The 15,167-nt window shown below is 35.6% G+C and overlaps 1 protein-coding gene across 1 annotated transcript in view; it reads left to right on the top strand.

Annotated features, from left to right (window-relative positions):
• The first annotated feature begins 507 nt into the window (after nt 1-507).
• The window catches only part of LOC120212542 (histone-lysine N-methyltransferase CLF-like), a 32,136-nt gene continuing 17,476 nt past the window's right edge, over nt 508-15,167 (top strand). The window contains 11 exon segments of the mRNA XM_039210816.1: nt 508-786; nt 1,186-1,287; nt 1,371-1,687; nt 1,931-1,991; nt 1,993-2,093; nt 2,753-2,837; nt 3,076-3,225; nt 3,308-3,355; nt 3,450-3,521; nt 3,601-4,295; nt 4,721-4,874. Coding sequence (XP_039066747.1) covers nt 724-786; nt 1,186-1,287; nt 1,371-1,687; nt 1,931-1,991; nt 1,993-2,093; nt 2,753-2,837; nt 3,076-3,225; nt 3,308-3,355; nt 3,450-3,521; nt 3,601-4,295; nt 4,721-4,874 — 1,848 coding nt within the window. The 5' untranslated portion in view covers nt 508-723.

Raw genomic sequence — 15,167 nt, 5'->3', positions numbered from 1 at the left:
CCATTAAAAATTTAGACAATGATCTTTGGCCCATCTCATAACCCATCCATGCACTGCATATGTGGTTCAACTCCAATTTTCTTTATATTTTTTCATAAATAACCACATCAAAAGTTTTAAAATAAATGAACAGTCAGTCAACATAATAATTTTGTAATCAAATAATGTTATATCAATTAATTTAACGTGTCACATCAATAATTTATCTTTCTAATAATGTTTGATAATAAGGAGTTGACGAAATTGTTTCTTTTAAAATATTAGTAAAAATGTTTGCTCAGAGAAAAACTTGAAAATAAAAGTATCTTATTTTTCATCCTTTTTTAAATAGTTCCGGCAAACTAGGAAAAATGGGGAAAAATTCCAATCGAATGATCGATATAGCTTTTGCTAGGATCTACAGTACGTAATTCAAACCGGAGTGCCACGTTTCTTTCCCACCAAAATTTTATTTTATCTTTTGTCCAAGTAAAATTATTTAAAAACTCTCAAGAAAAAGAGGAAATTAAAATAGAAAAATAGAACCCCACGAGACTACGGGAGAGGGAAAGAGATTTATTACAATTAGGGTTTGAAGCTCGACCCGCCAAATCTTCTCCGCCAAAAAGACCTAGTTTTTCTTGTTTTGCTCCTCCTTTTCCGGCATTGTCTTCTTACGAATCGGATCCCGATCCGGATCTTCCAACCTACCTTTTCGGACTCTAACCGATTCTCTTTCCGACTATGGCAGCGGAACATTCGCCTTCTTCCTCGGCGGATAGATCGGAACCTCCTAAGGATTCCTCGGTAACGCTCGCACTTTTCGATTCGCTTTCTCTCTCTGACACTCGTCAAACGAATATTTTATTTTAGTTATGATTCTCATTTGAACTTTAAAATTCTTGTCTCGATTTTGGAATTATTTGATTGTAGAAGCTGGCAGCATTTTGTTAAGTTTGGCTTATCTTATGGATTATTACGTCATTAAAATTTAGCGTACAATTGACAAGTTTATAAGCTGAACATGTGACTAAGCTGGATTTATTTTAGTCTTCGATTTTGAGGTCAAATTGTTCTTGTTTTCCTTTTGTGTTGTTAATTTTGAAATTACTTGTTCAACATTTTGTTGGTGCATATAACATATTTCTGTCATGAATTTTGTATACATGATAATAAGCTTGGATTGCGTTTTTCACTTTTACACAGATGACACAAGTTGAAGAAAAAACCGTGAGTTCTAAGGAGATATTATCAGTAATTGATTCATTAAAGAAGCAAATTTCAGCTGATCGATCTCTTTCTGTAAAGGTGAATTCCTGGGTTGTCTGATTATTTGGCAGCTTAAATGAAGGTTATACATACTAATCTATTTCAGTTCATTTTATTTCCAGAAAAGGTTGGAAGAAAACGGGAAAAAAATAGGTGGTATAACAAGCCATCTTTATAAATTGTCAAATGAACGAAGAAGCAATTGGTTTGGTGATGCCGATAGTGCTTCTGATCTATTGACAAAGAGGCAAAAAGATGCTATTGGCATGCAAAATGGCATTGACGTAAGTAATGGGGATAAAGATGGTTATAGCTATCAAGAACCTTCTACAGCAGTTCTTATGGGGTCTAGCATTCCTGTTAAGAATGCTGTTCGTCCTATTAGGCTTACAGAAGTGAAAAAGCCGCCACCTTATACGACATGGATATTTCTAGACAGGTTTGTGAGGTTAACTAGAAATTTTCTAATTTTCTTATATCATCTTATGCTCTTTCTTTATTTATATATAGAGTGCTAGTCGAAAATAGATGTTTCAATCATGTTTCTAGGATAACTATTGTGTTTATCCAATTTAGAAAATTGATTTGAAAAGTTGAAGGATATGTTATTGAGTAATATAATACCCCCCCTTTTAAATTTCGATGGGAAAGGATAAACTAAATTCATTTCTTTTTTCTGTAGAAATCAAAGAATGACAGAGGATCAATCAGTGGTGGGTCGAAGGAGAATATACTATGATCAAAAATGGTGGTGAAGCACTTATCTGCAGTGACAGTGAGGAGGAAATAATGGAGGAAGATGAAGAAAAAAAAGATTTTGTTGAATCTGAAGACTTCATTCTCCGGTTGGTATATTCATATTATCTATTGTGATCATCATGTTTATGTTCTCTTTATTTTCATTTTTCTATCTTGAACTGTATTTTGCTGCTTTTACTATCTGTTCTAGCATGCACTCTCTGCAATAATTAGAATTTTAAAATAGATTGGTAATTGTGGGATGCATTATATAAGTATTCCCCCCAAAAAAATGGATAAGACATCAATTATTTTGAAAGCAAAATTAGGGATGAACTTTTCTACTATTTAGTTTACTTAGATTTGTGAATGTTCTGCTGCTTTAGGGGTTCTTTTTATCTTTTGAATGTTTGGCATTTTAATTGTTTGTTAACTATTTTTGGTGGAAACAAGCTTACTCCCATTTTTCTGATTGGAAAAAATATGCTTACTTAGTTATGCTACTTTGAATCAAATTATGTTATCCTTAAAATGGTTGCAGAATTGTTGTTAATTTACTTCATAACCCTATAAGCTATCTTTGCATGATGTTTCACAACGTGCTTTATGAAATTTAATTCATATTGCACTACAGGTTCGTGTATCTTCTTGTTCTATTATTATTCATATCAACTTATGGACCAGTAATACTATAACGTATCTTACAAAGATTGATGTCTGAACTCCATCTTACTATTGCTAATGCTTCATGCTATAAAATTGCCAGAATGACTATCAAGGAAGTTGGTTTGTCTGATCGGGTGCTGGAATCACTAGCACAATGTTTGTCTAGAAGTCCTGCTGAAGTCAAGGTATGTGGGTTGGAAACTGTAGTGTTGGCCTTTGATTTTTTATTTTTAAGTAGTAGCGACCTTTTTCCATTCATTTTTGGATGCTGAAATTCATCTTTGATGGGATAGTTTTTCTCTCTTTTTCTTTTTTGATAAAACTGGGTTATACTCATTCATAGTGCAAACTTAGGTCCAGCTGTTCCCCATTTTCTTTCTGCTGGCTTTACAGATATGAAACACCATCAAACATTTTATACAGGCAAGATACGAAACTCTTATGAAGGCGGAGAAGGATGTTGGACCCTCTAAGAATAGGGATACTGAAACACAAAATTGGAATTCCTTTCTTGATAAGGATCTTGAAGCAGCACTTGATTCTTTTGACAATTTATTTTGTAGACGGTGCCTTGTAAGCATTTTTCTTGTTCTTGATCATATTCTGTGCTGTTTTGTAGTCTTTAATTTTATCCACTTTTTCTTGTATTTGGCAGGTCTTTGATTGCAGATTACATGGATGTTCTCAGGACCTAATCTTTCCTGTGAATTGTTCATGCTATTCTAAATTTATATAATTGTCAGAATATGTTGCTACACTCCTAGATTCTTATGTTCTCTGGACATTATAATTTTCAGGCTGATAGACAAAATCCTTGGAACCATCCAGATGAAGAGAATGCACCTTGTGGCCCGCATTGCTATCGTTTGGTATATATTTTGCTGACCTCTTATCACTTTCTCTATTGAATTCCTTATACTTATATATGATTGATTTTTTTAATGCTAGGTGCTTAAGTCAGAAAGAAATGGCACAGTTAGGTCTCCAATGAATCCCGAAGACAAGTCAAATTCTTCATCTGATGGTGTTGCAGCAAAAATATCATCTAGTAAGAAATCTGCTAGGAGGAAGGCAAAGTCGAGCCAAAGTGAAAGTGCTTCATCCAATGCTAGAAATCTTTCAGAAAGTAGCGACTCTGAGATTAGACCTGGGCATGAAGAATCCTCCCTTATCCCTCAGTTATCACCTTCTAAAAATAAAATTGCCGGAAAATCTGGCATTCTTAAGAGAAATAGCAAGCGAGTTGCTGAACGTGTTTTAATTTGCATGCGCAAGAGGCAGAAGAAGATGGCAGCTTCTGAATCTGATTCACTTGTGAGTGGATGTGTTTCAGCTACAGATATGAAACACAGGTCTAGTCCATTAAAGCAAAATGAAGATGCAGCGTCTTCTTCTCATAAGGATGTAAAATCTTCAAACATAGTAAGGTCTAGGAAGAAAGACTGGCGGTTAAAAGGAGTGCAAGGAGTTCCCTCTAGTGAGACTATTAATGATCTTGCTTTCACTAGTAGCAATGATTGCCCAAGAAAAGAAGAGTTTGTGGATGAAAATTTAAGTAAACAAGAACTAAGTGATGTAAAATCATGGAAAGCTATTGAAAAAGGTCTTTTTGAGAAAGGTGTGGAGATTTTTGGCAGGAACAGGTTAGTTTAATGACTTTACTACTTTGCATTTTAATGAACTGCTTTTGACACTGACTAGATAGAATCTGCATTGCATTTAAGTGAATAAATTCTACGAAATCTGCTGCCTGCTTATTATTAATTATCCGCTAAAGAATCCACTACCATCAATTTTGTTCCTGCGGATTTCCATCTTACTAATTTCTGCATCTTGCTACAAGTGTTTTTTAAAAGTTGCGGTTATGATGTTCATTTTCATCCCCCATTTTCTCAAAATTCAGACAATAATCCAGATTCACACACTAAGTTACTTTATTTAGTTTGTGGATCACCCTCTCTCTTTGCAATTAACATCATCTTTTTGCATTTTGTTTGCAGTAAGAGCTTCTGGGTTTCCTTCCTGTAAATTGATTGTGTCTACTTATACTTTACTCTTTGTCATCCAGCTGTTTGATTGCCAGAAATCTTTTAAACGGTTTGAAGACATGTTGGGAGGTTTTCCAATACATGACCGGCTCTGACAATAAACTGGCTTGCCATGCAGCAGATAGTGTTCTATCTCTTGAAGGCTGTTCTAAATATGACCTTAATGGAGTTATGGTTAGTAATTTTATTTATCTTTAGAGATTTTTACATGAGAATCTTTTTTCTTGTAAGCTTCAAATAATGAGAGAATCATTTTTTTTTCTCTTTTAGTATTGACATCAATTGTATAGGTATATATACAAGTGTAGAGTCCCTATACTAGTTAGCACAAAATTCTATTTTAATTAGTACTTTAATACCTAAGATTTAGCCTATAAATTAGTAACACTCCCCCTCAAGCTAGAGCATAGATATTAATCATACCCAACTTTTTACATAGATAATCAATTTGAACCCTGTTAAGAGCCTTCGTGAATATATCATCCAATTGTTTTCCAGTTTTCACATAACTTGCAGTAATCAAATCATGCTCGATATTTTCACTAATGAAATGACAATCAACTTTAATATGCTTCATTCGTTCATGAAAGACTGAATTAGAAGTGATGTGAACTGCAACTTGATTATAACACCATAGCTTTTTAAGTATTGAGACTTAAATCCCATATGACTTCACGTACAGACTGGGCCATAGCTCTATATTCAGCTTTCGTGCTTGGTCGTGAGACTACATTCTATTTCTTACTCTTTTACAAAACTAAATTTCCCCCAACAAAACACAATATTCTAAAGTAGATTTCCTATCTTCCTTTTTTTTTGATAAGAATTTCAGGCCTCATTAAAAACCCCCTTCTTGATTAATGGATCTTTTAGAAAAGCTCCTTAATCAGCGGAAGGTGGAAAAGAGTGCCTTAGGATTTTATTAATCAAAGACAAAGTACATAAAATACAGCCATAAGACAAACTAACAAAACCTAAAAAATTACAAAACGTAGAAAGCAAAACCCCAATGTAACCAGACCTCCCTTAAACAACACCAAAACTGACTCAGCCCCAACAACCTCAATAGACCACCAACCCTACTGAAAAACCTCTAAGGCAACCTTCATTCATCATCCAATCCCCTGTTTAGCTAAAGTATCAGCCTCACAATTGCAGCTCCTCGGGATATGTCTAATAATGATCTCCCTCTCCAAGATTAGAGATGACATATATTGACTCAACATACTCATCAAATAAGTAATATCTAGGACGTGTTACAATAAGATAATTCAACTTTCCCACAAGTCTTATTTACTTAAGATCTGCAAACAAGTCTTATTTCTTTGCTGGAAAACAATGGGACAGAGGTATCAACCACTCTTTTATTACGTTGACTTCTAAGAGAGTGGGTCCTGATTGCATTGATGATTTTCGTCCCATTAGTTTAGTTGGGGTTTTTTATAAAATCATTTCGAAGATGTTAGCTAGAAGACTTAGAGGGTGCGTGGAGTTTTTAATTGGGTCTTCACAGTTCGCCTTTATCCCGGGAAGACAAATTTTAGATTGTTCCTTTATGGCTAATGAGGGGATTGATTATTGGAGGAGAAAAGGGTTAGCCCGTTTTGCTTTCAAAGTTGATTTTAGGAAAGTGTATGATTTGGTTGATTGGTCTTTGCTTGTAAAGGTCATGGAGCTAATGGGGTTTGGTGAAAAATGGGTTTCTTGGATTCAAATGTGTATTTGAACTGCTTCGGTTTCGGTTTTGGTTAACGGTTCTCCAACGGAAGAATTCAAGATATCTAAAGGTCTTTGTCAAGGGTGTTCCTTATCATCCTTGTTGTTTAACCTGGTGGGAGAGCTTCTTAGCCGGCTGTTATCAAAAGCTGTTAATTTGGGTTTGTTTGCTGGTTTTACCATAGGGAAACAAGGACATGCTTTTAATCTTTCCCATTTACAATTTGTTGATGATCTTTTGATTTTTTGTGGGGCTTCGGTTAATCAATTGAAGAATGTTAGGAGGGTTTTGGTGATTTATGAATTATTATCGGGTCTCGAGATAAATTTGGTTAAAAGTAAGATTTATGGGATTAATGTGGAGGAGGGGGTGTTAAAAGAATGGGCTGATTCTATTGGCTGTTCGGTTGGTTCTTTCCTATCTAATTATCTGGGAATTCCTCTTGGAGCTAGGAGGAATTCGGCAACTTTGTGGGAACCAGTGCTGAGGAGATTTCAATCAAAACTGACTGGATGGAAAGCTGCGTCACTTTCGTTGGCTGGTAGAACAGTGCTTGTTAAGTCGGTGCTGAGTTCTCTTCCTATTTATTTTTTGTCCATATTTAGAATTCCTGCATCGGTATTGAAATTTTTAAATTCTATTATGGCAAGATTTTTGTGGGGAGGGTCAGGTGAGAGGAAAAAGATGCATTGGTGAAGTGGTCTTCTTTGTGTTCGCCTAAGAGTTGTGGAGGGATGGGGATCCTTAATCTACAGTTGGTGAATAGAGCTTTATTAGGTAAGTGGGTGTCGCAACCGTCTTTCGGTTGGGCCCCGGAATTGGGCTTCGACTTAGATTAAATGGATTGGAGTCGCCACCGATCTTTTATTTTAAAACAAATAGGTAGACCAAATACCTTATTTCTTACCTGATCTGCGTTTTACCAGAGACATGTCGGATTCGGGAGTCGGTTACAGTCAAGGAAGGGTTAGCACCCTTGAACTGGCCTTTCGGTACTATGTAATTTCCAGTTGTTTTAAATTAAGAAAATTGTAAGTTTAAATTAAAAGGTAAAATTTGGCCTTGATTACTTACCTCTGATTGTTTTAAAAAACACCTTTGAAAAGTCAAGAAACACGTTAGATAAAAAAAAGATAAAACACAACAAAAATGAAGATGTACATAGTATTAAATAAAAATAATAATAGAAAAATAAGAAATATATATAGAAACATATAGAACAAAATATAATAACAAAAAATATACGTAGTAACTAAATAATAATAATACATCTCTGCTTATACATATAAATAATGACATAATATATATATATATAAGAAAAAATATAATATAATATAAATAATTCGAAACAAATAGAGAAATATTGTAAATGAAAAGTATACTTAAATATATATATATATATATACTAAATAATATTAATAAAATAAATAAAGGTAAGAAAAGAAAAAATATATACATGTGTAAATAAACACTAGGAAGACAAAATAAATAAAAAAGAATATATATACATGAGAAAATAATAATAATAAAATAATAGTAAACATAAAAAAATGTGTATATAATAACGTGAAAGTAAATAAATATAACTAAAAATATATAAATAAAATGAGGGAAAAAAGTTGGATTTCAAAAGTGACTAAAATCGAAAGAATCGAAACGTGAAGGTCCAATTTTGAAGAGAAAACATTGATTTTGGGGGGCAATTAAATACTTTAAAAAACAGAGGGGACCAAGAGTGAGATTACCCCTTTTTCACACCCATTCCGAAAATCAAAGTATTTTCTCAAGAAAAGAAGCCGGGGCTAGATCTATAAAAATAGATCCCGAAAAATGCCCCTGTTCATCGGCAAAAAAAAAAAAAAAATCGTTTTCTTTGGTGTTTTTCGAATACAAAATGTAACAAGACAAGCATGCAAGCAAACTCGAAAAAGATACTATTTACCTTGTATTTCTCTTCGAAAATTTGCAGGAAAAAAAAACTCTAATTTCACTCTAAGATTGCTCGTAATTTTTGCTTGTATTTTGTATCACAATCCGTGTCTTACAAATGGGGAGGATTACATGTATTTATAGTGAAAAAAAACTAACTATTCTTAGAATCCTATCAACAATAGAATCCTAATGTAACTAGACTCCTTGCCCGGTTGTTGCACGTTTGTTGGTGTAGTTGTTGATTTAAAAGATATGGTGGTGGAAGAGTCCCCTTAGGAGAGAAACTCTTGCTAGTTATATCTTTTAAGAAAATAGGTGTCTACAGCTGCCCCTCTTTGTCCTTTTTCGTGGAACGAAAAATATGACAAAGATAAAAAGACACAAATTTTCGTTCAGTGGAGTCGAAGAATAACTCCATGTCGAATTGAGTTGCGGATGGCTCCTCCGTCGCGAAGTCGAATCCATCTTGAAATGATTTGTCAATATGAAATGACCCCCTTGTCGTGCGATTGAGTCAAAACTGGAAAATTCTGAGCCTGAAATCCTTCGTCATGAAGTTGAAATCGAACTCAGAGTACTGGAAGTAGCTCATGGATTGTCTTCTAGCCAAAGATACTTCGTTGTGAAGCTGAAACTCGTCTTGAAGACTTTGGTGTTGTGGTGTTACAGATGAAGTTGTGTCCATCTGTTCGTGAATTTGAAATCGTATAGGGCCCCTTCGTCGTGAAGTTGAAATCCGATGCAGGTCCTGCTGTTCCGAGTCCAATATCTTCTGTCGTGAAGTTGAAGTTGGTTCTAGAACTCGGAAATTGTTTTGTTGACAGTCAGCCGTCCCTTCGTTGTGAAGTTGAACTTGTGCTGTCTCGAGTCCAATGCCCTTCAATGTGAAGTTGAAATTGGCTCCGAAATTGGGAAATTGTTTGTTGACAACCAGCTGTCCCTTCGTTGTGAAGTTGAACTTGTGTTGTCTTGAGTCCAATATCCTTCGTTGTGAAGTTGAAATTGGCTCTAGCTAAAACCTGAAAAAGTTATGTATATATGTGATGAGATGGATGCAATGCTCTTAGGTATACCTAAAATGCATATGCAACATATGTTATTTTTTGGGCTCAGGAGAGAAATCTCAATCTCCGGTTGCTTCTCTGGAATCTTAGTTCTGGAATCTTCAAGTTATGATCCTGATCTCGAATTCTTCAAATGTTCAAATCTGATGTGCACATTCTATTTTTTGATTTGAGAAATGCTTCTCGACCATCCCAAGTATGTGCCTGAGCTGAGTGTAACGGTTTAAATGATGCTTCAAGAGAAATTGTCTTAAAAAAGACAGAATTCGTTTCAAGGGAAACGATCTTAAAGATATATGTTGTTTCATGAGAAACAGCCTCAAGGGAGACAAAATTTTGTTTTAAGGGAAATAAACTCAAAGATTTTGTGTTTCAAGAGAAACTGTATCAAGGGAGACGAAATTTGTTTCAAGGGAAACAATCTCAAAGGTTTTGTGTTTCAAGAGAAACATTTTCAAAAGTTTTCATACAATTTATTTCAAGGGAAATGCTTTCAATGTTTATGTTTCAAGAGAAACTGTCTCAAGTGAGACAAAATTTTGTTCCAAGAGAGATGTTTTCAATGTTTATGTTTCAAGAGAAACTGTCTCAATGGAGACAAAATTTTTATTTCAAGAGAGACAAAATTCATTTCAAGAGAAATGTTTTCAATGTTTATGTTTAAAGAGAAACTGTCTCAAGTGAGACAAAACTTTTTGTTTCGAGGGAAACTATCTCAGCGAGATAAATTGTTTTAAGAAAAACAATCTTGAGGGAAATAAATATTCTTTCGAGTAAAACAGTCTTAAGTGAGACAAACTCTGGTTCTAAAAAAAACAATCTCAGTGAGATAATAATGCATTAAATGAGACTTTCTTAAGCAAGACAATCCCATCTTCTCCTGAAAGATCTGTAAAATGTATCGGGATGTAACTATCATGATGATGGATGTTTGATGTATGCCAAGATGAAATTTATTTACTGTTGAATTTGCCCTCAAGAGGAAAAAATTCAAGGTTTTTATTGCTCATGATGATGAATGCAAAGATGCAAATTTTATACATCATGTATGTACATGTTGATGTATATGTTGAGATGTGAGGGGAATGGTTTGCGTGTGTAGTCTCATTCTATCTTGACTCAGTTTGTCTTCATTTCCACCAGGGTGTACTCTTGCAGACTCAAGACAAATTTCCTTCCCCTATTAAATTTTGCCCAAAAATGGTTTCCTTTGCCTCATTTTCGATCTTGAGCTTCGGAGCGATTATTTGTGAATTCCAAGATTGCTTCCAGAGAACTTATCTTGTTTGAAAATGCTTTTCTTCTTTCGAATTTCAAAATTTTGAAAAAATTCAAAAGGAACTTTTTGAAAATGTTACCTCTTCTAGGTTTCACAATTGAAGCAAATCATAAAACATGAGTTCATTGGATATCAAAAGAATTAAACACTCTTTTAATCTTTGATAGCTGCAAATCTTTGACAAATTTCAAGATCGAAAAGTTGGTTTAGAGGTGGGTTTGTTTCATCGATTTGGTTATCGTGAAGATCATGGCATGCCCCTTTTTCTTGATTTGGTATTTTGATCGGAGGCGAACAAAATGACAACTAGCATAATCAATGACTAGACCTTTCAGAACACTTCTGTTTCAGTTCTCTGAAATCTTCCATTTGTTCAAGTTTCGTAAGCTCTTCTAACAAAGGTAGTGCATAAATATCGATCTAAAAATGAAATTCTTGAGTGCTCGTGTGAATTTGACTATAACAGGTGTTTCTCAACTCTCTTAGTCTATTATTACCGAAAATTTCTTTTTTAGATAAATTTGATTTATTTTACCATTGTCTGGCTAGCCGAATCCATAAAGCCGGGGCGTTCAACCAATTGCTTTAGAGGGACAACTTATTATTATAATCATTTTTATCAGGTTTAACTAAAGGGTTCATCTCATCACAAAGTCTTTGGCCTGACAAAAGCAGGAGCAAACACCGAATTGCCAAGTGTCCGAGCAATGTCATGGTTTGAATGTAATCTATTCATAAAGCCAGGGCTTTCGAGTTTCCTCTATAACCAATTGCCTTAGTGGAATAGCTCAGCTTTACGGATTTAATTTCTTAAGATTGTCAAGAAGAACCTGTTATAGTCTAGGTGTTTTTTGAAAGTCAAGGGATCTCATCTTTAGAGTTCAATTTTCAAACAACTGACCTAAACTAGATTTGCTTACTCGACTATTACATCTATGAAGATCATTATCATCACTGAACATCATAAACAAAGGTATAACCAATTAGTTTTGCAATCTCATGTGTTAGTTGCCCCATTCTTCGCTCTTAATACATGTCTGAATGCCAGACCTGGATGGACTCTTCATGAGAAGAAAACTTAGCTTGGTAAGAGAAAAACATGTAATCTGATGTATTTTAAATTAGGACCAAGGGGTCTCTTTGTTTTGCAGGGTTCAATCTTGTCATTTGTCAAAGATTTACAACCTCAATTGTTAAACAGTTTTTAATTAAGGTGATATTCAAGGAATTCAAGATTAAAATTTGCTCATTTCCTAAGAGGGGAGCATTTTGTTTAAACGTCAAGTGACTTAAAAATGTTTACGCATAAGAAGTACGAAAGAAAAACAAGTTCAAACAAGATGATATGCTTGATAATGCAACAAAATTCCTAATGGATGCCCCATATGACTCTCGATCAGAATGCCCCATTACATATTGAAAGTGAAAGCCCCTGAATCGATCAGATCTTGGACCTTATGTTTCAATGCCCCACAATTCTCAGTGGTGTGCCCTGAGCTCCCAATATGATAGTTGCATACGGCGTTAATATCATGGCCTTCAGGATATGGGGCCTCTCTAGGTTTGGATTGGACCGGGGTCACAAGATTTTTCTCAACTAGCGTTGGGAGTAACTCCTCATACGTCATTGGGATTGGACTGATGCAAATCTTTTCTTGCCTTGGTTCCTTCTGAATTCGTTTAGAAGTACCGGATGGTACAACAGCAGTGGAGACCGTAACACCTTTGTTGGCGTTGTAGGTGCTAACATTGTTGATATTCTTCATGGGAGGCTTCTTACTGGAGTCATCTCCCTCAATTTTTTCTTGTTTTATAGCTAGCTCGATCATCTCTCCAGCCATAACTAGATCTGAGAAACTTCCCGATGTGATTGCCACTAGGTGCTCGAAGTAAGGCGCTTTCAGGGTTTGTACGAATAGCTTCCTAGCTTCCTTTTCATCCAAGGGTGGATGAACTTGCACAGCCAGATCCCTCCATCGTTGTGCGTATTGTCGAAAACTTTCATTGTGCTTTTTCTCCAGGCTTTGTAGTATAACCCGGTCTGGTCTCATATCGTCGATATGCTTGTATTGTTCTAAGAAAGACTTGGCTAAGTCTTTCCATGTCTTGATATGAGTTCGGCTGAGCTGGTTGTACCACCGGATGGCTAAACCGGACAGGCTCTCCTGGAAACAGTGGATCAGGACTTGGTCATTCCCTACATATTCTGTCATCTTCCGACAGAACATAGTGATATGGGCTGAAGGGCAGCTGTTCCCGTCGAACTTCTCAAACTCAGGATCTTTAAACTTTGGTGGAAGCACCAAATCTGGAACCAGGCTCAGCTCCATTGCATCCACTCCATAATAATCATGGTCCCCTTGGACTATCTTCATTTGATCTTCTAACATCTTGATCTTCTTTTCCATCTTCTTTGTCTTATCATCCTCGTCAAAATCTGGGATGTGATAGTCTTCCGGATGAGTGTTGGTCGCGGAAGCTTGTATATTTGCACCAGATATGGCTTTCCCTTTGATAGCATATGAGTCCCCTTGTAATCCGGATAAGATTTAAGGTGAGACAACCATTTGTGAGATAGGTGGTATAGTTACCCCTTCCAGTGAACTTGCCCCAGGGGGCTAGTTACCCCTTTTTCACACCCATTCCGAAAATCAAAGTATTTTCTCAAGAAAAGAAGCCTTGGGGGCTAGATCTATAAAAATAGATCCCGAAAAATGCCCCTGTTCATCGGCAAAAAAAAAAAAAAATCGTTTTCTTTGGTGTTTTTCGAATACAAAATGTAACAAGACACAAGCATGCAAGCATAAACTCGAAAAAGATACTATATTTACCTTGTATTTCTCTTTGAAAATTTGCAGGAAAAAAAAAACTCTAATTTCACTCTAAGATTGCTCGTAATTTCTGCTTGTATTTCGTATCACAATCCGTGTCTTACAAATGGGGAGGATTACATGTATTTATAGTGAAAAAAAAACTAACTATTCTTAGAATCCTATCAACAATAGAATCCTAATGTAACTAGAGTCCTTGCCCGGTTGTTGCACGTTTGTTGGTGTAGTTGTTGATTTAAAAGATATGGTGGTGGAAGAGTCCCCTTAGGAGAGAAACTCTTGCTAGTTATATCTTTTAAGAAAATAGGTGTCTACAGTGGGTTTGGAAATTTTCTTCTAAAATGGACTCAGGATGGAAACAGTTGATGTGTTGTAAATATAATATGGATTGTAATGATATTTTTATGAAGGAGATTCCAACCAAAGTTTCTTGGTTATGGAAGAATGTTGGCCAAAGTTGGATGAAAAAGGATGAGCTTGGTGAGGCTGCTCGAAATAAGATGGTTTTGAAAGTTGGGGATGGGAAATCCTTTTCATTTTGGCATGATGTTTGGATCAATAGGGTGTCCTTAAAGGTTAGGTTTCCAATACTATATGCTTTATTAGTTAAAAAAGAGGGGGAAATTTTAGATTTTGGTTATTTTAGCTCTGCAAAGTGGATATGAGATATCAAATGGAGAAGGAATTTGACAGATTGGGAAGTTAATGTGTGGATTGAATTTATGACTTTATTGGATTCTGTCAATGTTGATCAGAATCGTGTGGATTGTTTATTATGGAAAGGATAGCTATGAAGTGAGAGTTAGTGAAGAGGAAGGTTCCAGGTATAGTGGATACGGTTTTCTCTTTATGTGGCTTGTTTCCTGAATCAGTATCACATTTATTTTTTACCTGTAATGTTTCCTGGCTGTTGTGGTGTAGATTTTTAAGATTTTGGAATGTTCAATCTTCTTTGCATTTTGCCCCTGATGTTTTTCTGCAAGCTTGGTGGGGGTATGAATTCTGAAATCTGGAAAGTTATTCTTGTTGCCGTTTTGTGGTCTATCTGGAAGTATATAAATAGGTTAGTGTTTGAGGGTGGGTTATTGGATCAGATTAACCTGTTTTTCCTTGATATAGATTGGTGGCATGGTTCTTTGCAAGATACAATGAGTTTTCGGGGTTGTTTGATTGCCTTATGGGGGATCCTTCTGTGGTGGATAGGTGTGGCAGACAGGGGAGTATGGTGTTATCTAGGGCTCTGTGGGTTCCGCCTCCTGAAGGCCTTTTTAAATTAAATGTGGATGGTGCTGTCACGGATGATTGGATGAAAGGGGGTAGTGGAGGGATTATTAAAGATTCAGGGGGTTATATGTTGACTTCTTTCTCTGAGGCAATCGGGAAGGGGCCTCCTACAGCTGTTGAGATGTTGGCTATTAAAAAGGGTTTGAATCTTTTCTGAGTCTCAATGGAGTTGCAAAAGTAGACTTATTGTTGAGTCTAATTGTCTTGTGGTGGTTAATTGGATTAAGAATTTGGGGTTTGCCCGAATCAATTGTGTTTACCGTTGAATGAAATATTAGAGATTTACAGGGATAAAGCTGTGGTGATCAGACATATTTCTAGGGCGGCTAATTGGGAGGCGGATAAGTTGGCAAAAGAAGG

This window comes from Hibiscus syriacus, unplaced genomic scaffold, assembly GCF_006381635.1.
Source record: "Hibiscus syriacus cultivar Baekdansim isolate YM2019G1 unplaced genomic scaffold, ASM638163v2 tig00110013_pilon, whole genome shotgun sequence".
Taxonomy (NCBI): Eukaryota; Viridiplantae; Streptophyta; class Magnoliopsida; order Malvales; family Malvaceae; genus Hibiscus; species Hibiscus syriacus.
This window is presented reverse-complemented; position numbering and strand designations above follow the sequence as displayed.